This window comes from Coturnix japonica, chromosome 3 (assembly GCF_054131305.1).
Source record: "Coturnix japonica strain WE chromosome 3, WE-NBRP24, whole genome shotgun sequence".
NCBI classification, from domain to species: domain Eukaryota; kingdom Metazoa; phylum Chordata; class Aves; order Galliformes; family Phasianidae; genus Coturnix; species Coturnix japonica.
Genome location: NC_140665.1, coordinates 21,501,259 through 21,526,019, shown reverse-complemented (window position 1 = coordinate 21,526,019; position 24,761 = coordinate 21,501,259). Strand labels below are relative to the sequence as shown.

The 24,761-nt window shown below is 46.8% G+C and overlaps 1 protein-coding gene across 1 annotated transcript; it reads left to right on the top strand.

The window, feature by feature from the left end:
- The first annotated feature begins 407 nt into the window (after positions 1 to 407).
- DUSP10 (dual specificity phosphatase 10) lies at positions 408 to 19,679 on the top strand. The gene is made up of 4 exons (XM_015857275.2): positions 408 to 503; positions 1,159 to 1,998; positions 14,261 to 14,635; positions 17,308 to 19,679. Exons 2-4 carry the CDS (start codon positions 1,203 to 1,205, stop codon positions 17,571 to 17,573), a joined length of 1,437 nt encoding a protein of 478 aa, XP_015712761.1. The 5' UTR covers positions 408 to 503; positions 1,159 to 1,202; the 3' UTR covers positions 17,574 to 19,679.
- Positions 19,680 to 24,761: the final 5,082 nt, after the last annotated feature.

Genomic DNA, 24,761 nt, shown 5'->3' with positions numbered 1-24,761 from the left:
CTGGGTAAACATCCTGAACAGGAATTGGGATGTTACTGTGTTGTTAAGGGCTGTTAAGTGGAGCACCTCATGGTTATCTGACAGCATATCACTTCTCTACACAGAGCATCCCGTGTGTCTCTCCGTGGTTAATGGGACTATGCCCAGCCGCACTGTCCGCCCTCGCCCCCTTTTATCCGGCACAGGGCGCTGCTCCCGCCGGTTCCCGCGTCGCTCCGTTGCTCTGACAGCGCCTCACGTCCGCGAGGAGCGACCGCCGCCTCGCCCTTCCCATTGGCTGCCAATGACATCACCCGCCCCGCCCCATGCCCCGCCCTTCTGCTCGCCGATTGGCCGCCGGGGCCGCCCGTCACGCCCCGCCCCGCCCCCTCGGAGCCGTACATTTACGCGGTAGCAAAAGAGAAAGTAACGAGGATGGTGCGGGCGGAGCGCGGGGCGGCGGGCGCGAGAAACAGCGGCGCGGGGCCGCCGGGAACGGGGACAAACCGGAGCGCACAGCGCCGGTCAGTGAGTAAATGAGTGCGGGCGGGCGGGGATCGGTGCGGGGCCGCTGGGGAACGAGGGGCCGGGGAATGAAAGTTTGGTGCTGCGGTTATTGTATGTTTCCTTCCCTTTCTTTATAGAGATGGGCTGTTTGCCCTTTTATTTTGTTCTAAGCGTGTCAGGCGGAGAGGTTCCGCTCTCCGTTATCCTTTTTCTGAACAGCAGGAGGGATTTTGCTCTTTTTTGTATTATTTTCAGGGTTGCCCCCTGCCCTGCCCGGCTCCGTCGGGCGGCCGGAGCTTTTGCGTTCCGTCCAGCTGCTGAGAACGCGGCGTTTGGTGCTTGCGGCGAGGTTTTGCTGTTGTTTAACTCTGCGTTCAAGTTCGCAGCTGTCCGTGCGCGTTCAATCAAAAGCTTCATTTCATTTCATTTCAAAGTTGCACGTTGCCGCCGACGCGTGGGGCTGCATTGCCGGCCCTTCGCTCGCTGCGGACCGGCGAGCTGCTCCTCTGCCCCTTCGCGTACGATACCGCGGGGTTGGGGGAGGTTCCCGTGGGTTGTGACCCCCGGGCGGTGGGTGTCGGGGTAGCGATCCGTCGGCTTATGTGACGTGGTGATCTGTTTTCATCGCCTTTTTTCCCTCGGCCGCTCTCCCCTCCCTTTCTTGTTTTGCAGGGGGATCTTGAGTTCTTCCTAATTTGCTAGCTTTCAGCCTCCTCATGCCTCCGTCTCCCTTAGACGACAGGGTAGTGGTGGCACTCTCGAGGCCGGTGAGACCTCAGGATCTCAACCTGTGTTTAGACTCTAGCTATCTGGAACCTGCCTCCTCCGCCGGCGAGAGCCGCCCCGGTCTGCTCGGCGCAGCCGTCGTGTCCCTCAAGACTGCGAATCTCACGTATATGCCCTCATCCAACGGCTCTGCCCGCTCCCTGAGTTGTGGATGCAGCAGTGCCAGTTGCTGCACTGTGGCAACGTACGACAAGGACTCTCAGGCCCAAGCCCACGCCAGCACCAGCAGCGCAGCAGCCTCCCCTTCCTGCCCCGCCAACCAAATGGTCAACAGCAATGAGAGCGCCGGTGGCCTGAGCCCCCTGGGCGGGGTGGGCAGCCCGGTGTCGGGTGGCGGCAAGCAGCTGGCCAGCATCAAGATCATCTACCCCAACGACCTGGCCAAGAAGATGACGAAATGCAGCAAGAGCCACGCGCAGAACCAAGGGCCTGTCATCATCGACTGCAGGCCGTTCATGGAGTATAATAAGAGCCACATCCAAGGGGCCGTCCACATCAACTGCGCTGACAAGATCAGCCGGAGAAGGCTCCAGCAGGGCAAGATCACCGTCTTGGACTTGATCTCGTGCCGGGAAGGCAAGGACTCCTTCAAGAGGATCTTTTCCAAAGAAATCATAGTTTATGATGAGAATACCAATGAGCCGAGCAGAGTAATGCCTTCCCAGCCCCTCCACATAGTGTTGGAGTCCCTCAAGAGAGAAGGCAAGGAACCCCTAGTTCTAAAAGGTAATCTTCTTCTTTGCGTCCCACGTGCTATGCAAATGTTCCACCACAAACCTTGCTGCTGGTAGAGCTTCCAGCATGGCTGTACACCTCTAGGAATGTCTCTGTGCCTCGAGACACAGCTGGCAAAGCACATCTTCCATGGGAAGGTGGTGGAATGGGCCACTCAGGCAGTGGTGATGTGCTTGCCTTCCCCCCATGGTTGTCCTTCAGTAGTGGTGGGGTGGGAGTTGAAGGAAGGAGGAAGCGTGCTTCCTGGTGGCTGGCTGTGTAGACAAAGAATTTCCCCCAGTGTTTTCTCGAGGTATTTATAGCCTGAGGGGCAAAGGTCCAGAAGAGTATACTTCTCTTTTAGCTTGCCAGACTGACCTTTACTTAGCTATCCTTATTTTAGTCTGTTAAACTCAGCTCCTGGGTGCTGGAGATGGGCAGAGGGAGAGCAAGTGAAGAAGAAAGATAAAGGAGGCGTTGCATCATTGACCAGCTGACAAAACTCAAGGAGAAGTCCAGTCTTGCTTTGGTGAAACAGGGTGAGAGTAATGGCCAGAGGGAGATGCTCCTCTAGAAAGTGGTCTGAAAGGGCAGTGATTATATGTGTGCGTGAACGTGCACTTCTATGTATGTATTTTTTTTCCTCCTTTAAAGGCTCATTTTTAAATGTATTTTTACCCTATTCCTTAATGTTCTAGGGAGGAACGGTCCCACTTGCCCTAAGGTAGCATCCAAGGACGCTTCCCTTTCTCCCTTTATTTTGTAGCTCCTATTTATAACTATGCTGCCCTCTATAAATCTCTTTGCCCCTAGGTATTTATGCCATTTAGAGGCATGGTTGATAAGAGATTGGCTATGGTGCTGTGAAACTACAGGAGGATTTGTCCATACTTAATTCACTTGAAAACAGTAACTTAGTAACTTGTACAGAAAAAAACACCCTGCGTGGATGTATGGGTTGGTGGCAGAGTCCTTACAGCTACATCTATGACTTGTACCTTGTGGTCTGCAGGCCTTCCAGCCCTTAGAAAAGGGAGATGCTGAAGGTGTCTGTCTTCCATGTTTCTTTGTATCACTGAGGCTCCTGCCACTTCAAGCTGTACCTGGAACAGGAGGCTGTGGGGCTGCTGGGTCCTGTGGGCAGGCTATGGGCAGCCCTCTCTGAGGTTGGCCGCTGTTTCCTGGGTGCTGCCTGGGGCTTGGCTGGGTGCTTGTGGGATTACTTGGCCTATTTTTGGTTTTCAGCTACTGAGAAATGTGAGCATCTGTTTCAAAGACCTGCTTAGGAGAAATCCCCTCCCTGAACTGCTTCTGCCAACAGATCTGAGACTGTGCTAGTAGGCAAAGGAAGCCCAAATCCCTTGGTTTTTTTGGGTGTAGGAATTGGCTGGACCAGGACGGGCCTCGTGTGAGGGGAAGAAGATGCCCCTGCCATCGCCTCACCTTCCCTTCTCTAAGCAGGGGCTCAAAGGGGACTCTAAAGGAGGTCCATTCCAATCTAGGCCATTCTACAGTTCTGTGAGTTCACCATGTAGTAAAGCAGCACTTAGGAAGGCTCTGCCTTATTTTTTGAGCCTGAGGAGCAGTGCTAGCCACGCAGTTGTTCATTTTCCCCCTGTCAGATAGCATTTTTTTCCATCATGCCCTGGCAGGCCAAGCACTAACACCATGTGTGCGTGCAGGCCCATGGCAGCAGACACCAGAATGAAACCAGAGAGAGCTCTTTGCCACTTCTTTTTTTTTTTTTTTTTTTCTCTTTTCTTTCTTCTCTCCCCCCCCTTTTTCAAGTGGTTTTTCTTGCTTGCTGTAATCCACTCCTAATTTATGGCCAACCCATCTGATGCCTGTGTTATGTTTGCAAACACTGGTTGCTAGCCTAGCCGGCCAAGTTTATGTCCCCCTGATCCAGTGCCACGTTCTCCATCTTTGGTGCTGCCTGTCAGCCTGTGCTGCTCTTTGCGCAGTGTGGTGTCACGTTGTGGGGGGAACCCGATCGGCAAACCCGGGGTTGGGTTACGGCCCCGGCTTACTGCTGTCCGGCAGCAGCGTGGCACTCGGTGTATTTAGGGTTAGGTGCCCCACTCTTTTTAAGCACTGTTTCCAAAGGCCACACGGCTCTATAGATAAATGTATGGACGGGGTGCCTGACTAGGCTCAAGTTAAAAAGAGGTTGTCTGATTTATTTTTAATGTAACAGACTGACATAAACTGATGCTGACAAGGGAGTGCTGGGCTTTACAGGGCTTTTAAGAGCTGTGTTGCCTCCCTTTGTGTCTCCTTGCTACTTCCTTTAATATGGAGTGTCATTTTCAATTAAGCTCTTCAGAAGCGAAGATTTGCTCCGTTCTTTGTTCAGAAGGCACAGCAGCATTTAGGGGACTGACATGACTATTTCATTTCTTATCAAAAAGGTATCGTGTTCTTCACGTTGCTGTTACATGGGCTTTAGCAGCCTGACTGATCAAGGGCTGGAGCTGCTGCTCGGTTGCGTACAAAATGTGAAGAATTCCTGTTTTTTCCCTGTGTGCTCACAGCTGTTCTTGTTAGACCACAGTGTTCCATTCCTACTGAATCCTAAAGCCTTTCCTTTGTCTGGATGCATCTCTTTTTGCTCAGTACTGGGATGAGGGAAGGTACAAGCAGTGATGGGAGACCACCAGTCACTCTCTCTGCTTGATGAAGGCAAAGCTGTGTTTTGGTTTTTTCTCCCCCAGGTTGGCTCAGAGGCCCAGGCTGCCCTCAATGGGGTTGTGCCCATTTTCCTACCCAAAGCCCAGCAACACAGCGTGGTGGGACTGTCATAGGATAGCAGCAGTGTATTTCTGCCTTACTGGAAGAATTTGCCATCCGTGTGTGCATTAGCTCATAGTGAAAGTGGCTTGCAGTTTGGGGCTTTTTGCATGCTTTAGTTTGCTCCTGGGACATAAAAATAGGAAGTGGGGAATGCTTTGGCATTCAAACTAAAAGTATTATTTTACACAGGATGAAGTGTTTGGGTTTGGAGTTGAGTGTCTCCTTTCAAGTTAAATTAAATCTACAAATGAACCGAAAATGAACAAGTGAAATGTCTGGGCCAAAATATTTCAACAGGTTTTTTTTAAATGGAGAGGAGTTGTTTTTATGTCCCTATCCAGTCCCTGGTGGTATTGGCTTCACCTTACCCACCTTCCTCTGTGTTGGAGACCCAGCTGTGGGAACCTCATGAACCCATTGAAGCCTTGGGCTCAATTCTTTATTGAAATCTCCTCTGTTTGACTCCAGATTGAAACAGTCCAGATCAGTGGTGTGATGTGAAAATTTGCTAATAGTCCCAGTTTTCCTCTGTGCTATGAAGTGGTGGCTGGAGCACTGCAAGGGGCTTGGGAAGGAGCAGAATGGTAGTGATAACACGTAGTTACTTCTCTGTTCTTGTTCCTGATTTGAAGAGCTTTTTTAAACTGTGGTTTGCAGTCTTCTCATTGCTTGTCTAACAGGGAAATAAATTAAGTGGCTGGGTCTCGTTATAGCAAGGAGCACAGAACCTGCCAGCAAACCACTTCGTGCTCACTGCTGTGGTCTAAGAATAGCTTCAGATCTCTTTACCAGCGCTGAAGTCACCTATCAAGAGAAGTTGAAACAACTACAAAGGGACCGAGAGACCTATAAAAGGAATAAGTGCCTGCTTTACGTTGTCTCGCGTTAACTCAAAGGACTGTGATCAACTGCCTTTGGAATACCTGATGTTTTCGTAATCTGTTGCGAACACATGATTTATTATTATTATGTAATCCAGCAATGCCAGTGTTACTTTAAGCCCTAACTGAATTACACTGCAGAAGCGCAATTCAAGAGTAGGACTTGACACAACGGTCAAAAAATCCAGCTGTCCAGCAAATACGTGCCTGGTGCTTATTTCCACTGGAGATCTCCACTGAATAATTATTAGGTCATGGCTGAAATAGGGAAATGTGTATTTTTAAGTGTTAAGTAACGTGTGCGATGCATCCAGCATGTTTAAAATGTGTTCCCTCTGTGTTGCAAAGGAAATCTGGCCTCATCAGTCACTGGGGGGGGGGGGGGGGGGGGGGAAGGGGGAAACTTCTGCTGCCTCTTCACAGACAGAGATTTCAACTTCAGTTTTGCAAGTCTGATTGCAGGAGCTTGAATACATTTGTCAGTAGTAGTATTTGAGGCTTGAGGAGTTGTCAACTGGGTCTGATGAGAGCAAGCTGGGGAGAGGTACTTTCTTGAGCATTGCACCTGCTTACTTAAGCTGGCAGGGCCTTCAGGGGTTTTCACGGTGAGCTGTGGTCTTAGTCTGATGAATGTGTTGACAGTAGTTGGAGAGGTAGAGCTCAAGTGTGCATCAGTGCCTTTGAGACTCGGCTGGGATGGAAAACCAGCCAGCAGACCTGACAGTGCCCCTGTGTCCCCTATGCGGAGGCAGAGAGGGAGGCTATTATGACAAGCACACCTGGAGGAGCACTGGCCCTGCTTTCAAAATCTTTCAGCGTGGTTATTTCTGTAGTTGAAACCTGGGGCAGTTGTGGTCTGTGCTTGCATGTTCAACTGATGCTTTATGCCCCAGCAGCTTCAGCAGTGAATCTGTGGGGATTTTTAATGCCTTGTGACTTTTCAGTACAGGAAACTGCTTCAATTAATATCTGTGATGAAGGCAGCCTCGTGCCTGGAAGCATCGCAGCCCACTTGAGATGGTTTCAGTGCACCCTCCCACTGCTGTGAAAGCTTCTGGTTCCCCAGGAGCACGCGATCCTCCAGCAGGTGGTCTCAGCATGGCTCTGGACTCATACAGCATAGTTTCACAGAATCATAGGGGTCTGAAGGGACCTCTGGAGATCATGTAGCCCAACCTCCTCCTGAAGAAGGTTCTTGAGAGTAGATAGCAGCTTTTAAAGTGCTTAAAGGACAGAGGAAAATAAGCAAATTCCTTCCCTGTGTGGTGTAGAAAAGGGATATTCAGACTAGGGATAACTGTGACTAGGTACCAAGGCAGTCTCAGGGCAAGGGGAGCTGTGGCCAAGGCCACACAGTGGTCATTCTCTCACTCTGTGACTAAGCACACACAATAGGTTTGCTGTGAGACCTTGGACAAGTCATTTTAATCTGTCTCGATTTTCTGTTCCCCGCACCATTTGTGACACTGAGATCATCTCTTACTTAGATCAGCGATTAAGTGTAGTGGACCCAGATCCATCCACAGTCACAGCAGTGCTCTGAAACAGCACATCTGTCTTGTGCAGAAAGTGGTAGAAAGAATAACAGGCACACTTTTTGCCTCTTCCCTTAGCAGTGCATCCTTTCTAAAGTAATACTGATTTGCCTGATGGCATTTTTGTTGATTTTTTTTTTAGTAATGTTTTAAAGCAAAAACTTTTGTTGAAGCAGTTGACGTATTATGCTAGTGACAGACTCTAATTCATCCTGGCCATCATAAGGTACTGGGAGTTTTGTCTTTAAGCACTCAATGTGTGATTAGCCTCAAGGCAAACTGTCATATTTTTGCTGAGATTTTCCTATTAGCTTTGTAAGGCAGTATTACATCTCTATCAAGGAATAATACACTACTTATGCTTCCTGGGACGTATTCTTGTTTATTTATGTGTAGAGACAAGACATGATTTAGTTTTAATCTAGCTGAAGACATTCCTTGTTTGATTGGTGTTTAATTCTGGCTTTTCTTAGTGTATGTTTTCTCCTTCCCTTGAAGCTGGAGTGTAGGTTCTAGCCATGCTTCCTTGCCCATTAGGGCTGTCATGCAATGCTGGGTCCCCTGATAGCCAGGCTGGAGTGAGCTGCCAGGTGCTCAGCCCTGTAGCACATTAGGACTCAGATGCCAGTTGGGCTGGCCCTGGTGTTGGTGGCAGCATGGCAGGTTGGTGCCTGGCATCTCACTGCTTCTAGTAGTTGGCTGTTTTGGACATTGTGGCACTAGGATATTTCAAGTCAGCTTCCTTTCCTGGATATGAAGAAAACTTCATATGCTTTGAAGCAGGTTGTTGGAAAGTGTCAAAAGAGTGCCAGATATAATTCGTAGCTAATAGGAAATAAACTATTATTATTATTCTTAAAGGGGTTTTAAATCCAGCAGGAATGAATGGCATTGACTGTTACGTTGTAGCAGGACCCTGCTTTTCTTTCACTCTGTTGCAATGTGTAGCTGGTTTTTCTGATGCAGAGGAGCAGTGGTTTGGACTGGAAAAGAGCCTGCATTCATTCTCAGCAGAAACAGAATGGCTTGCTTGGTTGCTGGAGTGAAGCTGTCCTGAAGTGGTTGCCCTTAAAAGGGTAAAATGAATACACAGATGACTGAACCATGAAAATGTCAGCCTTCTCTAAAACTTGCTAATTAAACAGAAACGTCCACTCCTACACATCCAGAATTACAGCCGTCTGAAGCTGTGCTGAGGCCCTTCTCCCTCTTTGGATGCAACTAGCCCTGTGTGTTGTCTGGGTCCTCATGCATCCCAGAGCCTGGAGGTCCCACCCGTTCTGCCTCTGTGAAAGCAGACTTGTAACTCTTTGTCAATATAAAACCATTTGTGGTATCGTTATAGCATGAAAATAGTTTCTGTTCCCTCCCCCCTCACTTCCCCTGCCTCCTTCATACATAGCTTTAGCATTTCTTGATGACCTTTTTGTTAATATGATTTCCAGTGGGAGCATTTCACAGTAGAAGTATGTATTCCTTCAGGGTTTATGCTGACATTTCCAGTGATTATTTAATTGGTCTTCATGTTAGCTTAAATCCCCATGGGAGAGCATACTTTTGCTATGAGAAGTTGTAAAGTGTCTAATTTTGAGTTTCTGCTATAAATGCTTGCCCTCCAGGGAGGGCAAGTCCAAACCTCATCTGTCACTGGACTTAATTTCTTGTTCCAAGTCCTTGAGCTCCTCCTCTTAACTTTCTTATCATTCTCTGAGAATAACAGAGTGCTTTGGAGGATGTTGTCCTGTGGTGTGTTCCTCTCTCCTATCAGCACTCTTGTTTAAATTTTCTCCTAAATGAACAAACTCTATGCTTACTCAACATGTAGGGGACTTCCAGTTGCAAAACTGGAACTACTGTCCTCAGTTCAGATGTGCGGTGACTTTAGGAAGGGCTGGCAAGTTGTCCAGAAGCACTAGTGGCGTCTCTTAGGAGAGCTGGTGAGGGAGGTGTGTTGCTTTCATAGGTGGCTTGGGTGTCCAAGTTCTGTTTGAGGCAAAGCTGTGTTTAAGACAAACAAACAAACCAAAAACAACTCTCAAGCCAAGGGAAGAAGCAAGTCATATGTTCAGATATGGAAGGTAGTGTGGATGAAAGTGTGGTGGAGAGTGAGTAGTAGACGTGATGGAAGGAAATAAGTGGAGCTGGGCAGAGCCTGTGTCCTTTGGCAGAAGGCAGTGCATTTGGTGACCTCTCTCCTGCACACCTGGCATGTGTCCTTCAGGGCAGCGAGCTGCTCTGTTCCTGGCGTGAAGTAGTGGAGCAAAGTAGATAAGGGCAGGGGCTGCAAGAGGCCAGCAGGGGAGGATGTGCGGTTGGTGTGAGCTGCAGCAAGTTGAAATTAGAAATAATATGCAAATGCATACGCGTGTGCCTTGATGCTGGGGGATGACATAGTTCTTTTTATCTGGTCAGACTCTCGACTTTTCAAGGAGGCCTCAAAGCAACTAGGTCAGAGATGTGCTTGTAACTCCTCTGGACCAGAACTCATCAATGAAGCAGCATCTCAGTGTGGTTCCCACATGGAAAAAAACTGACCTCACAAGTTCTCTGGAATTCACGCGCTTGCTTTTTTTGGGTGTTTTTTTTTGTTGTTGTTTGTTTTGAAGTGCCGTTGGCAGCTTGATTAGAGGGAGAGACTAGATTAGATTGAGTGTATCGAAGTGGAAGCTGTTCTTTGTGAACTATGTTTACTTTCACTTTTTTGTTGTTTGTTTAAAGTTTAATCTTTTGCGGCAGGGCTGATGCCAAATGCCGTGTGGGTGATGGGGGAAGAAGCCCTGCAGTGAGTGGTTTGCAGACAGGTGAGAAGGACTGGAGAGGGAGACCTAACTCACACATTGGTAGCCACGCAAATACAAAAGTCTTAAGTTATTTGTATCTGTGTTCTCCCACCCCCAGTAGTGTCCTGAGCATTACACATCATGTAGGCCTACCCCTGCTTGAGGTAAAAGCAGAGGGAGGCGGGGGAGTACTGCAGGAGAAATATGGCAGGAGAGCATAAAGGAAGTCCCTTTCCATGTCATCTGGTGGAGGTAGGACTGGTGGAGCTGTGCTTGGGTTATAGTCCAGATTCAAGGCTGTACATTTCTGCAGGCCATGGGTTGATATTGTGAAGACGTGATCCCAATGGTTGTCCACATCCTGAGAATGGCTTTGGCCATGACTGGCAGAGAGCTCTGCTTCAACTTGTAAAGCTGCTTTTCCCTTGGGGAAGGAAGTGAGCTGTGATAGATTTGCTGCTGAAAGCGCACCCAAGCATGCAGAGAGGATGCATAACAGCACGACCCAGATGAGCTCATGCTTGCTAGCGGGTGCCTTAGCACACCCTGCACATGCAGTGGGAGCGGGGGGCTGGGTGACACCTGGGGTGACACAGGGCTGGGCACCCCCAACCCACAGCACACCTCTGTTTGTACGGGCTCAAGTCGCGTTTGCTTAACCTTGAGGCATCCTGCACTTTGAGTCGACTTGACACAAAGTCATCTGTTCATTAATAACACAGAAGCAGTTTAATTGTTGTCTTAGTGGAAAAATACATGAGACTGTCATCAGCTGTTGCTTCTGGCAATGCTTTCTGCAGTAATGTAAATAAATGAGGTCACAGGTTTAAAGGAACAGGCTGTACTCGCACAAATTCAGAGCGTCATCTTAAACAGATATGCACCAATTGCCTGAATGTCTTATATTGTGGTTCTGTGCTCATGCCACAAATGTTAACTGCTTAAAGGTGTAACATTTTGACCTTAAACACAGACATGCTCAGCCATAGGGCTTGGTTTGTTGTGTAGGCCCTGTCGCTGTCACACAGAGCAGAGCTCAGCGCTGCCCTCCGCTCCCTTTGAGGAGCTTCAGCCGCCATCAGGCCTCCATCAGCTCCTTTGCTCTGCGCTGAGCAAACCCATCAGCCTCATCTCTCCTCACACACCTTGTCCTCCAGGCCCTTCTCCATCTTTCTAGGCCTCCCTTGGACAACTCTCCAACATATCTTTTTCTGATAATTCACAGCCCTATGGGATTTCTGCTTTTGTTGCATGTGAATTTTGGTTTAGTGGTTTTGTTATGGTTGGTTTTTTGTTTTTTTTTTTTTGTTTTCTTTTCTTTAGGTGGCTTTGTGGTATTGTAATTGAGGATGAGTGGATCCAAAAATCCATCTGAATAGCTTTCAAAGCTATATAAAAGGTCCGTTTGTCTGTGGGGATCACATGTTCTGTCTAAATGTGGATCCTGCATCTTTAATCTGTCATGTAAAACAGAATGCGTGCAGATAAGATGTGTCAGTTTTGCTTTCTGTAAAGATGGCTGTTCCTATGCAAAACCAATCACCTTGTTTCTACTGTACGTTTTGTGTCTGCTTTGAATTATGCTCACCTTTTCACAATGGCAAATGACAGCTGCTGTTTGGCATAACTTCTGTGTCATTTGCCCCTTCTGGATTTGCTCTGAGCTCTGGTTCCTGCCCAGCTGCTCACCTGGCCTCCAGAGCTGAGAATCTGCCTGCAGCTGCTGCGCGGCAGGGGTTCGGGAGGCATCATGCGAAATGTTTGCTCAGGCCTTTTGCAACCACCTGCCCACAGACAAGTATGAATAGCTGGAATGTATACAGTGCTGATTTGAAGCTTCCTCAAAGTTTTGATGTCTCAGACAATCCCTAGCCTGTGGTCATTCACTAACTGTTCTGGCAGGACAGAGCGGTGGAATATTTCACGCAGCTCATGCAGTGATAACTGTGAACATTTCTGGCCCTTCACATCAGTGGTGAGCAGAAGCACTGCCCGCTGGTGCGTTCCACTAGATATTAGGACAGGCTGTCTGCTACAGAGGTCCTGCTTCCTTCATTCCTTTCCTTATAGAAAAAGCTCTGAATATCCAAGTGTGCTGGGCATCCTTGCATGGCTGTTGCTTTGTTTGGGTGTGGGTAGGTTCAGGCTCCCTGACAACCCGCTCAGCAGCTGTTTTGGAGCAGCGTGTAGGATGTTCTCTGTATCTGTGTGAGGGCTGTCAAGCTGGCTGGCTGGTTCAGGTTTTTTACCATGTTCTGGTTATTAAAGCTACGTGATATCTTCAAAGATGGAGAAGACTGGTTACATGCACAGCATTCTGTAATGGTGAATAGTGGTAGTTGGCCTGTCTTCTAGCACTTTGCTTAGTCGGCGTGTTGCGCCTGAGAATTTGAATGTCCTAGTGAAGGTGGGCACACAGCTGCATGTGAGCCCTATGGCTGGAGCTCAGCACTACCGTGCATGCTGCTGGTCCTTCCCAGTGGATGTATTGCCTGTCTGCTGCGGCTGCAGTGGTGAAGGCTTTCTGTATTGCAGTTAGCAGCTGAAGATCTGCTTTTAAAACTCAGCTTACTTGTGTACTGGTGAGAGGCCATATGTTTCTTTGGACTGCTTTTTGGGGATCCCTATGTGTTCTGGGTGTTGTCTGAACAATTATTTAAGCTGAATGGATTGCTTGACTATAAAGAAGCAGAGTAAGTGTCAGAGTAGGGTTGGGTTGACTGGAATGTGGTTAGGGTTCAGCCTTTAGCCTAAGCTGTTGGTTTGGGTGAGATGTCAGATGGCATCATCATGGTGACCCTGGTCTTCTCTGTTGTTCTTGAGCAGCCTGTGAAGACTTTGCAGCCTCCATAGAGGCCGGGTGGTTTAGTTAGCTGGAGAGCTCAGAGTTTTGTCCTTGTCTTTTCTTCTGCCCTGTGCCCTGTTACAACAGCTTTGTGAACAGAGATCTTTAAGGCAGATCTGTTTGTGCTTTATCCTGCAAACTGCAGAAACAGCTGAAGATCAGCAGGACACAGGACCGCCTGTATATTGCAAGCCTTCAGAGGAAGGTTTGGGATTTAAAATTCACTCCATCGTACATGTGAGGTCTAACTGTGCTTGTTTCCCTCTTGTTGGCCAATTGTTGGCATATAGATAGTGTGCATGGGTTGTAGCTGGGCATCTCCCTTCTCAAAGCTGGCTGTGGCCTGGTGAGGGGCACTAATGCTGTCAGGCTCCAAGATGGGCCCTAGGTGAGTGCTGGCACCGAGCGGTTGGAGCTGTGGTGCTCGAGAGTTGGATGTCTTTCTGTCTGAACCAAAGCTTGTGTGACAGCGTGGCTTTAAAGTCTTCCTTTCGCTAGATCATTGTGAAAAAGCATGGAAAAGGCAAATAACCTTTTAGAAGGAGGGGGGAAAAAATAGCAGTATGGTGACAGCAGCATTTGTTTTGGCTGGAGTAACTCTTTCTAGTAATTTACATGTAGTTTTCCCCTTCCTGGAATTTCTTGGCTTTCATTTAGCAAAGTGCAGTTGAGCCCAAACACTTGGCTGGTCTCGGCACAACGCGTGGCCCCACGTACCCTGCTCCAACAGAAACCCACATGTCTGTGGGCAGCAGGGGGGCATGGCTGCCCTTCTCCTCCTGCCCCTCTCTTCCCATGCGTGGAGGCGAGCCACCTGTTAACATTACATCATTGGCTCCCAAGAACGCCTTCGTACCAAAGGCCTGAAACAAAGTGGTTCTTCTTGTATTGTTTGCGCTCAAAGAGCTGATGTCATGCCAGCTGATGTCATTGTGTGCTTTGTGTAATCGCTATGGAAACTGGGCAGGTGGGGAGCCCGGGGCTGATGTAATTGCCGAATGAGGTGTAGAAAGAAGCTCTGCTTTTCTTCCTAGCTCTGCAGCCACTCTCCTAGAGGGGGGGAGGTGGGAGGGGAGAAAAAAAAGGGGAAATTGCTGCTTGAAAAAGCCAGCAGTGTGACTTGCAGTAGATCCAAGGGGAGCACAAGCCAAGAAGTGACTTCTCCCTTCCCCTCGGACCCATTTCCCACCCATATGAATGTCCTAAAAATAACCCTCTAGATATTTTCAGGCAGCTAGGGCAGAAAAAGGAGAGCTGTTTGCCCCATGTTAGGCAAGCACCTTGGTGGTTGGTACGTTTCAAGGTGCAGCATTGCTTTGTCCAATTGCACGGGAATGTGCTGTTGTCAGGAGTAAAGGCTGCAGCTGTCCCTTGTCCCAAGCACTGCAGGTGCCCTGTGGAGGTCTCTAACCACAATATCTGCTTGGTCTCTCTCCCCAGGGGGACTCAGCGGTTTCAAGCAGAACCATGAAAACCTCTGCGATAACTCCCTCCAGCTGCAAGAGTGCCCGGAGGGGGGAGGTGGCGGTGCGTCCGCAGTGCCCCCCACACTACCTCAGTCCATCCCCACCACGCCGGACATCGAGAATGCCGAACTCACCCCCATCCTGCCTTTCCTCTTCCTCGGAAATGAGCATGATGCTCAGGACTTGGAGAAAATGCAGAGGATGAACATAGGCTATGTAATCAACGTGACCACCCACCTGCCCCTGTACCATTACGAAAAAGGCATGTTCAACTACAAGCGGCTCCCAGCCACTGACAGCAACAAGCAGAATCTCAGGCAGTATTTTGAAGAGGCTTTTGAGTTCATTGGTAATTATGCTTGACTGGAACTACTTTCTCCCCCCCCTCCCCTCACCTATTACAAGAATCTGGAATGAATTTTGTGCTTTGCTAACTACCCCGAAGGCTGTGTAAGGTCACATTTACTTTTGTTTAGATTGTCAGAAATACTGAGCACCTCGTGTTTCTGCTGATTCTCATTTCTGGCACATCTGACTAAGTAGCCCAGAGGTACAATTTTATCCATTGATAGCAGTGCCTACCTCTAACCCTCCAAATTTGGGTCTTTTCCACCCCTGCTTCTCCCAGCTGAGATTTTTGTCATTCCCTCTTTATGATTCCTTTGCATTTCCTAGTCTTCGCAGTGGCTTCTAGCCAAGTTTTTGTAGTTACTATTTTTAATGACAGCTGAGTCTTCCCTAACTCAGTTTTATGAGAGAACTGACAAACTTTCACACTCCACTTATTTTATCATTAGATTTGTAACTTCAGTGTATGTGTGGGCGAGTGGATCGCAGTGAAAACTATTATTAATAAGCTTCAAATTCCTGTAGGCTGTGAGACAGTTCACTGTGAAAATACAGCTCTATCTGAAACAGGGGAGGTAGCTCAGGAAATGATATTACCTGTGTCAGTCTAAACCTCGCTGTGATTCACACAGCATATACCTCATCCATTTTGATCATCGAGGCTCTGCATTCAGCTCTGGTCGTCTGTACTCAGCCCAGACAACCTTCTTAAGTGGAGCTGGTCATTGAGGACGTTAAGTAATACTGGAAGCTTGTGAGGACCTTTCCTTGCTCTTCTCAATGTATCTGTGGGCAGCTTCCTGCAGTGCACACGCACAGCTCAGCCTTTTGCAGCACTGTGGATGTCTGCTGGTGTTTTTCCAGTAGCAGTTTGTGTGTTCAGATGTTTCCTGAAACATCCTGGTGTTGGGAAGGAACCATGGCCATGAATTATTATTTTTTTCCCTCTTGCTGAAGCTGGGCTAATCTTATTATCAATAGTTCAGGTTTGATAGTGGAAGCCAAGATGACAACAGCGTACCTATTTACCACATCACAGCTTAGGTCCTTAGCTAACCCCATGGACTTATTGAAAGGGACTCGGAGCTGTCTTCCTTGATTCCTGCTCTCAAAAATAGACTGTGTTTATGGCTCCTGGATGAGAGCATGGGTGCACAGCTCCTCTGGAACTTCAGCCTGCTTGTGCTGGCTCTGTGGGGTGCTCTTGGGCTCACTGAGGATCCAGCCCTGCTTGTGAAGCTGGGGCCTAAGGTCGGAAACCCAGGCTCAGCATATTCTGATCCCATCTGCCTTGGAGCTGGGTCTCACTGCTTAGGAAGCAGGCAGCTCTTGGGTGCTGCTAGTGCTGTCTGTGTTCTGGTTAGCAGAGGATCATTGTGCTGACACGTACAATCTGTAGTCACATTATTTCAGTGAAGGTGAGTAAGCAGAACACTGCTTATACCGTAGTTTTGATGGCAGGCAGCATTAGAACTCAAATAGAACTCAATGTTAGAGCTCAACAACTCAAACTCTTAAGTTATAGACTGTATGTTTTGGTTTTTTTTTTTAATTGGTTTGATGACCTTACTAAGGGCAGAGAAAGCAGCCTTGTTCTGAAAGCGTTTAGAAAGTATTTTGAAACCCATTTTGCTTTCCCCTTTGATAATTATAGCTTGAGGGGCTAGCTTTGTTTTTAATAAACAAATATTTCTCCACTGAGGTTTTTCTCCTTAGCAAATTTAGCCAGTCAAAGTTTTCCCTCCCTCAGGGTAAGCTTTTTTAATTTCATTTGAGACAATAGGGAAATATGTAAACAGTAGGTCATTGGCAGGTATCTATTTAAATAAATTAGAAAATGGATGAAAGTTTAGTTAAGATTAAGGGCATAGGAAGTGAAGCTCAGAAAGTGTGTTAAGCTATGTTTGGAGTTTTGAGTTTCTTTAAATACTGGCTGATAGAAATATAGAATTCAGCTTCATTTAAGTTTTCATAGTGCAGGTGGGACTTGTGGAATAAGGTGCACTTTATTTTTGGTGGGGTTGGGTTCACACCAAAAGCAGTAAGCTAAATGCATGTTCTCCAGATTAATGGAAGAAAGTAATATACTGAAGGGTGATATCTTGAAAGCTTTATCTTTCATTTTCACATAAGCTGTGGGAAACAAAGATGGAATGGCAGTGACTTCCTCCTCTTTCCTGGCTTCTGTACTTCCAGGAGCTTTTTTTCTCTCTTGCATCTCTTTGTGCAGATGATGTGTTTTGGTGGAGAGCACTTGTACATCTGACTGCACATGTGTGTTGTCCTTTTCCTCCTTCCCCTCCTTGTTCTTTCCTTGCTGTTCCTAGGGAGATGTTGGGGAGAGGTAGCATTTGGCAGAATGAGGTGCTCCAAATGTTAAGGGGCAAAGATGACAGGAGCCTTTTCAGACAACAAAAGCTGATTAAAGTTGGGCTGTGAGGCAAAGATCCAGATGAAACAGACAGAGCTTGCTGTGCAGACTGGCCTATATGTTTCACGTGAAGTAGCTTTGACTCCCTACAGGAGGGTAGACTAGGGAGGAAGAGGGAGGAAATGCTGCTGTGCTTCAAGCCAAACAGAGGAACTTTTCACATCAAGTTACTTCTGATTGCACTGAGCTTTGCTAATTTACTACATAGCAGAGATCTTACTTTCTTCTGTTCTTGTTTTCAGAGGAAGCCCATCAGTGTGGAAAAGGTCTTCTCATTCACTGCCAGGCCGGAGTGTCCCGATCCGCCACCATAGTTATTGCATACTTGATGAAGCACACGCGCATGACCATGACGGATGCCTATAAATTTGTAAAAGGCAAACGACCAATCATTTCCCCTAACCTTAACTTTATGGGGCAGTTACTGGAGTTTGAGGAAGACCTAAACAATGGCGTCACACCCCGAATCCTCACACCAAAGCTGATCGGCGTAGAAACTGTTGTGTGATGGTGAAGCTGCAAAGAAGGGGTTCAATGAAGGGGGTTAGCCCGTTTTTCACCTGATTTAGGGCAGTCAGGGGTGGGCTGTGGGGTTTTTTGTTTGTTTGTTTTTTTAGCTTTTGGGCGGGGAGGGGGTTGCAGCAAACGTTTTTGTGAACGAAAACCTTTTTTTGTAAGGAAAGGTTTTTAAAAGAGATCCAAGAACTTGGCCATGTTTGGGATGCGGTTGTGATTTCCTTCCTGGGCACTGATAGAGCAGAGAAGCTTTGGAGCGAGAGGAGTAATTTTTAAAATCCAAAAGCCAAGAAGAAATATTGGGCTTTTTTTTTTTGTTGTTGTTTGTTTGTTTATTGGCTGTTTTTTTCCTCCTCTTCCTCTCCGGCTACTCATAGAGTTTATGGCTAAGTAGTCTGTGCAGGTTCATAGACTGAAGAAACCTAAGCTGAAGACAAAACACAAACAGCCAAAACAAAGCAGAAAAAAAACTTGCTGAAGCATGAGGGCCTTCGTTCTGCAAAGGCATTGCTACAGATCACCTGGCAAATCACTCACTGACACAAAGGAGATCAGAGCAGCTTAAAAAGTCTGCAGGCACTTTTCACACTCCTGACTCAAACTAAAAAAGGAAAAGAAAATGAGTTTATTCGGCGTGTTTCATGTTCCAGTTCTATTTTTCTATCTTGGGGTGTAAGGTTTTAACAGAAAGGGACTTGGGTCATTCTATGCCATATGCCTTCACTGGCTTCTTGTGCAATAATAATTTGGGATTTATTTTGAGTGTTCAATCCAATTAGAGTTGGCTGCCCACTAATAATAAGATAATTTTTAAAGTCTAATAGTGCAATGGCAGCTGGCTTGGTTCAGAAGGGATAGGTGAAAGTAATTATTTTGTTCCTTTATATGATTTTGATCCTAGTTACAGTGCCATAAACCTTGTTACATATGTATATCAGAATGTACAAAAATCGAGAACGAGCAAAGTTTATTTAAAAATATTTTTCGCACAAAATCTTGGTGTGTTTCAGTTGTCTATGTAAAAGAAATTTGATTATAAAAGCAAAAAATCCTTTGGGAAATGTGTGTCCTTTTATTTCTTTAGCAGTTTTCCATTTGCTTTCTGTCGGATGGGCTTTTGGTTGTGCTTGATTCTTTTTTGGGGGAGAGGGATTTGTTTTTGTTTGCTTTTTCTTTTGCAGTGCACAGTGCCCATTGACAAAGCTGGTATCTTTTGTTTGACATCTCTTCTTCAGTGTCCTTTTCCTGTCCTCTGCTGGTGGAACGTGTTTTCTGTATTCCTTTCTGTACTCTCACATCCCTTGCTTTCTGTAGCCGTGTTTTTAATCTCCTGGAAATACACCATACTTGGAGCTGTTCAGATGAATTTGCATGACTGAGGTGGGCTTTTTGGGACAGACCTACAGCTCAACAGTTAGTTAAAGAAAATAACAAGAAATAAACGTTTTCCAATGATTCCTTTCCATCTTCCTGCAATTAGCTTTCCTTATGTGTTTCAGAACTAATTTCTATTGAGAGTTGAGTATCCTTCTGGTTTTATTTTTGTCCCTGGCCTCTCCAAAGCCTGCTCTGTTAGCAGTTCCTGCTCCTTTAGCAGTTCCATGATCCCTGGTCCTTCTGGATCTTTTCCTTCCCTTTGCCCACTTTTCTTTCATCCTTTCCCAGTTGTGTTACTGTTAAGTGTGGTGTGTATTGCGAGGCTTCTACCCAGCAATGTACCTTAGGTGGCTGACTTCTTTTGCTTTCTTTGTTTGTATTTTTTTTTTTAATTAAATTAATGGTATGGTATAAACTGATCTCCTCCAGACTGTTACCAACTTAAAATATGATTGAGTCTAAAATGAGCTTAAAAAAACCCATTTCTCGTATGATTCTCTTGTACAAGCTGATATATCCCAGGAAGCCTCATAGCCGTGAAGGTTTTTCCTAGGTGAAAACCAATGTGGACTGAACCAAGATTAAAACAGGACCTGTCAGAAAACTTATGTATAATCACATTAGACATGTATATTTTTGTGGACATTTTACTTCAAATGTTGTTACTATACCAATATTTTCTTGAAACGTATCCCTTTATTAAATTATTTTTCTACTGGAACTGATTTTTTTCTTTCCTATGGTTGGTCCCTTCAGTGAGATGCCCTTGGTGGGGAGCATTACCCAGGCAACAAACCCTCCTGGGCTCCAGCTGCTGTGGGAAAGGACATCCCTCCCTAAAGATGGGCTCCTTTCTTTGCCATTGGGCTCAGCCTTTTTCAGCTGTTCTGCATGAACTGCTGATGGCTGCACATAGGTGAAGTTGTTAGCGGGCAGAGAGGAGGTTAGAAAGAGCAGTGGGGCTGGCTGAGATTGTAGCAGCCTATGTTACTGATGGTAGAATCTGCACAATAACACTGGAGTTCTACAGAGCAAATGGAGTGTGTAACCTAGGACATGGGAGTCCTAAGCCTAAGGGGAACAAAAGAGGACTAAATTCAAGACAAGTTTCCCCCTTTGTTACTGTTTGCTGGTGCCTTGATCCTACCCTCCATTTCCTTTGGGGAGAAGGCAAATCTGACGTCCCTGTCCCACCTGCTTGGCAGATACAGCCTATGAGAGCTTCAGGATGGAGGCAATGTCTTGTATGGTCACAAGGTCTGCCAGTCAGCGGTTGTACAAAGGTTCAAAAGCACTCCCAGGAATTAACGGGGCTGAGGCAGGAGCTGTGAGGAGTATAGGAGGACACCCAGCAGGCTGAGAGCATGTGTTCCTCAAGGCCTGACTGGTCCCATCAGGCTTCTCATGAGGAAAGGGAGATTCAGTGGGGAGGATAGAAATAATCTCTTGGCAGAGTTAAGGCAGCAACCAAAGATAATGAGTGGCTGATGGCCGGCTCATTAGCAGGTGTTTATTTTCCTGTGGCCTGTTTGCCCTCCTGTAGGTACACGGGTGTTGACTGATGTCAGGTTTACAACAGTGGGAGAAGAGCCTGACATCGGGAGCTGATGGGAGTGCTGTGGATTGCACTGAGCACACCTGAGCATTCTGCTGGCAGTGGAAGGAGGTGGCACAAGCTATGCTGTGGACTCAGGAACCACAGACCGCTGGTGCTGCCAGCCCCCCAGGTCCTCCTGCTGGTGAGGACAATGTTGATCAGCCTGCTCAGCTGAGCACTACACCTGCTGAGGAGCTGCCTTCCTCTTAACAGCCCCTGCATGTCTTCAGGCACCCTGAAGGGCCCCTGGTTTGACTTGAGGATTGTCCAGGCAGCATCTCTCTCCAAAACGCCAGAGACTTAAGTTCTGCAGCAACTCCTGCTCGGAGCTATTCTGTTACTGGGTAAGGGACGTTGTGAAGCGAAGCAATTACACATCACAAGCACCTGCTGAGCAGCATGCAGGTCTTTCCAGCTCATGTTCTCTAGGGTGGGGAGGCATAGCAGGTGTGTAATGAGCTGCAGCTGAACCTAATCAGTGTGAGATGCAGAAAGCCTGCTGGTGAGTCAGTGGCTGATCTTTTTGTGACTTTGTGGATACAGCATGCTGGAGTCTATAGGAATAGTCTTTTGCCTTCAGAAGTTTGAGCTTGTGTTGGGTTTTGTTGGACCCAGTCAGGCTTAAACCCATCATCAGGAGTTACTCTTTTGTTTGTTGCATTCCTATGCAAGCGACAGTGGATTGTTCTAGTGAATTCCTGCCTTAAGACTGGCTTCATCTCCAGGACAAAGGAAGAACACCTCAAGGTTGGTGCCTGATGATATCTGTGACTGTATTTGTGATAGGGAGAATTTGGTACAGCAAGAAAAATACTTAAAGAAATAAATATTAATTAGAGAGTAAAGTTAAAATGCTGAGTTCAAACTATATCTACTAGTTGAAGGTACTAAGTCAGAGGTTAAATGTAATTTGACTCATGTACTTTGACTTCATATTTCTTGCTGTACCTTAGCTCCTTTGATTGTCTATATATAAGATGTGATGTAAGAGAGCGTGGGTTTATCGTGAAGATTTATTTGTCGTGGAGAGGTGAAGGAGTTGTCTGGCACTTGAGGGTTTTTATATCAGGTTCCGCTTTTGGCACATGGTGGAGCATTTGGAGAAGATCACATCATAGAATGCTGTAGTCAGCTGCTCTAAGGATGGACAAGAGGTTGTGTGTGATGCAAGGGCTCTGAGGAGAGAGCCATTGGGTTTGGAAGGGGTTGCTCTGCTATGAGGCGTGTTTAGGCATAGAGCTTCTGACAGAGTTATAGTAGAAGCTGCCTAGAGAACATGTTTTGGTCACTGGTAAAATTAATTGAGATAATGGAAGAGGATGCTGGAATGAAACATGGTGAGGTATTGGCAAAATGACTGAGGAATTACGTAGAGCTGTTTGTTTTCAAAGGTTTATCCAACAATCCTGTACAGAGCTTTGGCCCGGGTAGCAACTGTCTGAGAACTCTCCTAAATGCATGCAGGTCAGGTGTAGTTCTGTGCATGTGCTTCAGATTGCTTGGCCCCGTCTCCTAATACTCTGACACCTGAGGTCATCTTGTAGTGATTGGCTTTCAGTGGTAGTTAGGAAGGTGCTGAGGAATGTTCTATCTGTGCTGTTCTTTAGCTGCTCTGGGCTGGGGTCCCTGATGTAGTCAGTGGGACTTTGCAGGCAGCAGATGGGCTGTCGGCTGACTCAGCTGAGCTCCTGCTTGTGTAGTGCTACTAAGAATCTTGGAAAGCTTGTAATGAGAGCTCAGTTGTTTCTATGGATTTTTTATGCCTGCTGGTGTGCAGTTGCGAATATATAGGCTTTCTAGTGTAGGCAGATAAAATGATTACAGCTCTGTATAAAGCACAGTATGGTTGCTATACATGGCATTGGGATTCTTTGACCTTAAGATTTGCCCGTGTGTGTAAATTACCATGTGGAAGCAGAAAGTGAGTACCCAGCCTTTATGGAGGTGGTGTTCCTGTTGTTTTGTGGGTCAGAGATGTGTTTGGTTACAGAGCAGAATGAGGAACAGAGCCAATGAGCCAGGGCTTCTCCTGCTTTACTAACACCACTGATCTGTTTCTTAAAACTTCCACTGTTTGCTGGAAAGTGTTGCAGTCGGCTGAAATTTCTCTAGCTGAGCTTCTTGGAGTCAAAGTGAACTTGGTCCTCTATGTGTCCATCTCTCCTGTTTGCACTGAGCAATTTTTGGTCCAATTAGGTGACACAAAAGTCTTATTAGTGCCTTTTTCTAAACCACTTTTACTTCTGTGTGAGCACCTGCAAATGGCCCTTTGCACCTTAGCTCTAGGCACAGTGCAGTGTGTCAACAGCACTGCTGCTAGTTTGCCATCCTATGTTTAACGTAGCCGTGATTACACTGAGGCATGTAAGGAGAAGCTGTTGATAAGCAGCCCAAGTTCTCAGCAGAGAAATGGCACCAGAATAGCTGTAGTGTTGTTTCTAATTGCAATGGATGAGCAGCCTGGCTCATTAATCCTCCCTATCAACAGCACATAGCTCGTCTGCACCAGAATAGACCTGATCTCAGCAAACCTACATCCCGCCCTGGGCTCCTGTTTTTGACGTATTTGGACAAGATGAGATCTAGCACAGGCTGGCAGGGACTCTGTTTGGCTGGACTGCCTTGGACAGCAGGGGGATGGCCCTGGACTTGCGGGGCTGTGTGCTTTAGGAGGTGTCTGGGGTACAGACCCAACAGGTGCTGGCAGAGCTTTGCTGGGCAAAGAGTCTGTGTGCTGTGTTGCTCTTTTCTCTTTGTAGCTTTCTTCTTGGACACCTGCACAATGTGTTTCTGGAGGTTGCAGCTAGCACTGCTAATGAGCAAAACCTGTTTTCTTGCTGTCCTCACTGACTCCAGTTAAAGCTGTGTCTGGAGAAATTTTCTCTCAGGAGACAGTGTAAACTTCTGAAAACCAAACCTGACTCTTCAGCAGCATTCAGTACTGCTGCTGTCTCCACAGATCCCTGTGGCAGGAGAAAGTTTTGGTCATCTGGTGGTGGGTTCTATGTGATGGAGGGAATCTGTTCAAGGACAGTAGGGACTGTGGAGACAGGGCCAGTACAGGTGCAGTAGTGCTGATGTTTTGACTGCTAAATGATAATTCAGTCTAAATCACTACATATTGTGTAGGCAGATTGGTTTCTGGGACAGGCTGATGCCTGCTGAAGGCTTGGAATATTTTTGTCTGTTTTCTTCATTTTAATTGCATACATCCTATTGGCTTTGAATGCTGAGGAAGACAGCAGCACCCTCTATTACACCCAACTGGGTGGGGATCAGCCAGCTGCAGCCACTCGATATGCACAGTCTGGCTCAGCATGGGCTTCTGTAGAGCCAGGCCTTTTCCCACCCACTACCTTGGGAAGAGCTGCTTCTGGCAAGCTGGGCTCTTATGCCCCTCTCAGCTGCATTCTCAGGGTGACTGAGCTGGATTTGAGTTGATAAGCTGCTGGGGAATTAAGTAAATAAGCCCCTGCTACCTTTGCCTTGCTTTTGCTAAGATGACCATGCATTGTACATGAGGAAGCGGAGGAATCATGACATACTGCAATCTGTCAGAGCAAGGGTTGTGTGTGGGGAAACTGGGCGAAAGGAGATCTGGATTACTGTGAGATCCCAAAGAGATACTTTATAGAAATTTTGCTTCTTTAGCCTCTCTTATTCTATGTATTTGTCTGGAAGAGGCACTGCAGGCATATGTCCTGCAACCACAGAATGACAATGTACTACCTATTAAAATTTTCCTTTCAATTTCAGCTGGAGATGATATTTCTCTTTGCTTCCTTTTCACCTTAAAAGTTAAAAAACTGAAATGCTTTTAATGACTGGGGGGTGGAGAGATGCTGAAAAACAGAAGAAATAAATAGGGAAAACTGGATGCAGAAATGAGGAAATAACTCCCTTGGGCTTGGATATGACGCAGGACCTGTACTGTGTGGTGGGATGTCAGGAATTGATAGCTGGGCTCTTTGGGATGAGCTGCTAACCAGGGAAAGACAAGGGTGGTGTGAGCTCAGCACAGCAAAATAATAATCTTTCTTTACTCAATGGTTTGATATCACTGGCCTGTTTCAGAGTGACCCAGAAAGTTCCTACGTGGCTAAAATTCCACTCCAGTCCCTGTCTCTGAGCAGTGGAGAGAGATGGGTGGCTGAAGATCAATGCAGAGGCCAGAAATAAGCTGATGTGCAGGTGCTCACCTAGAAG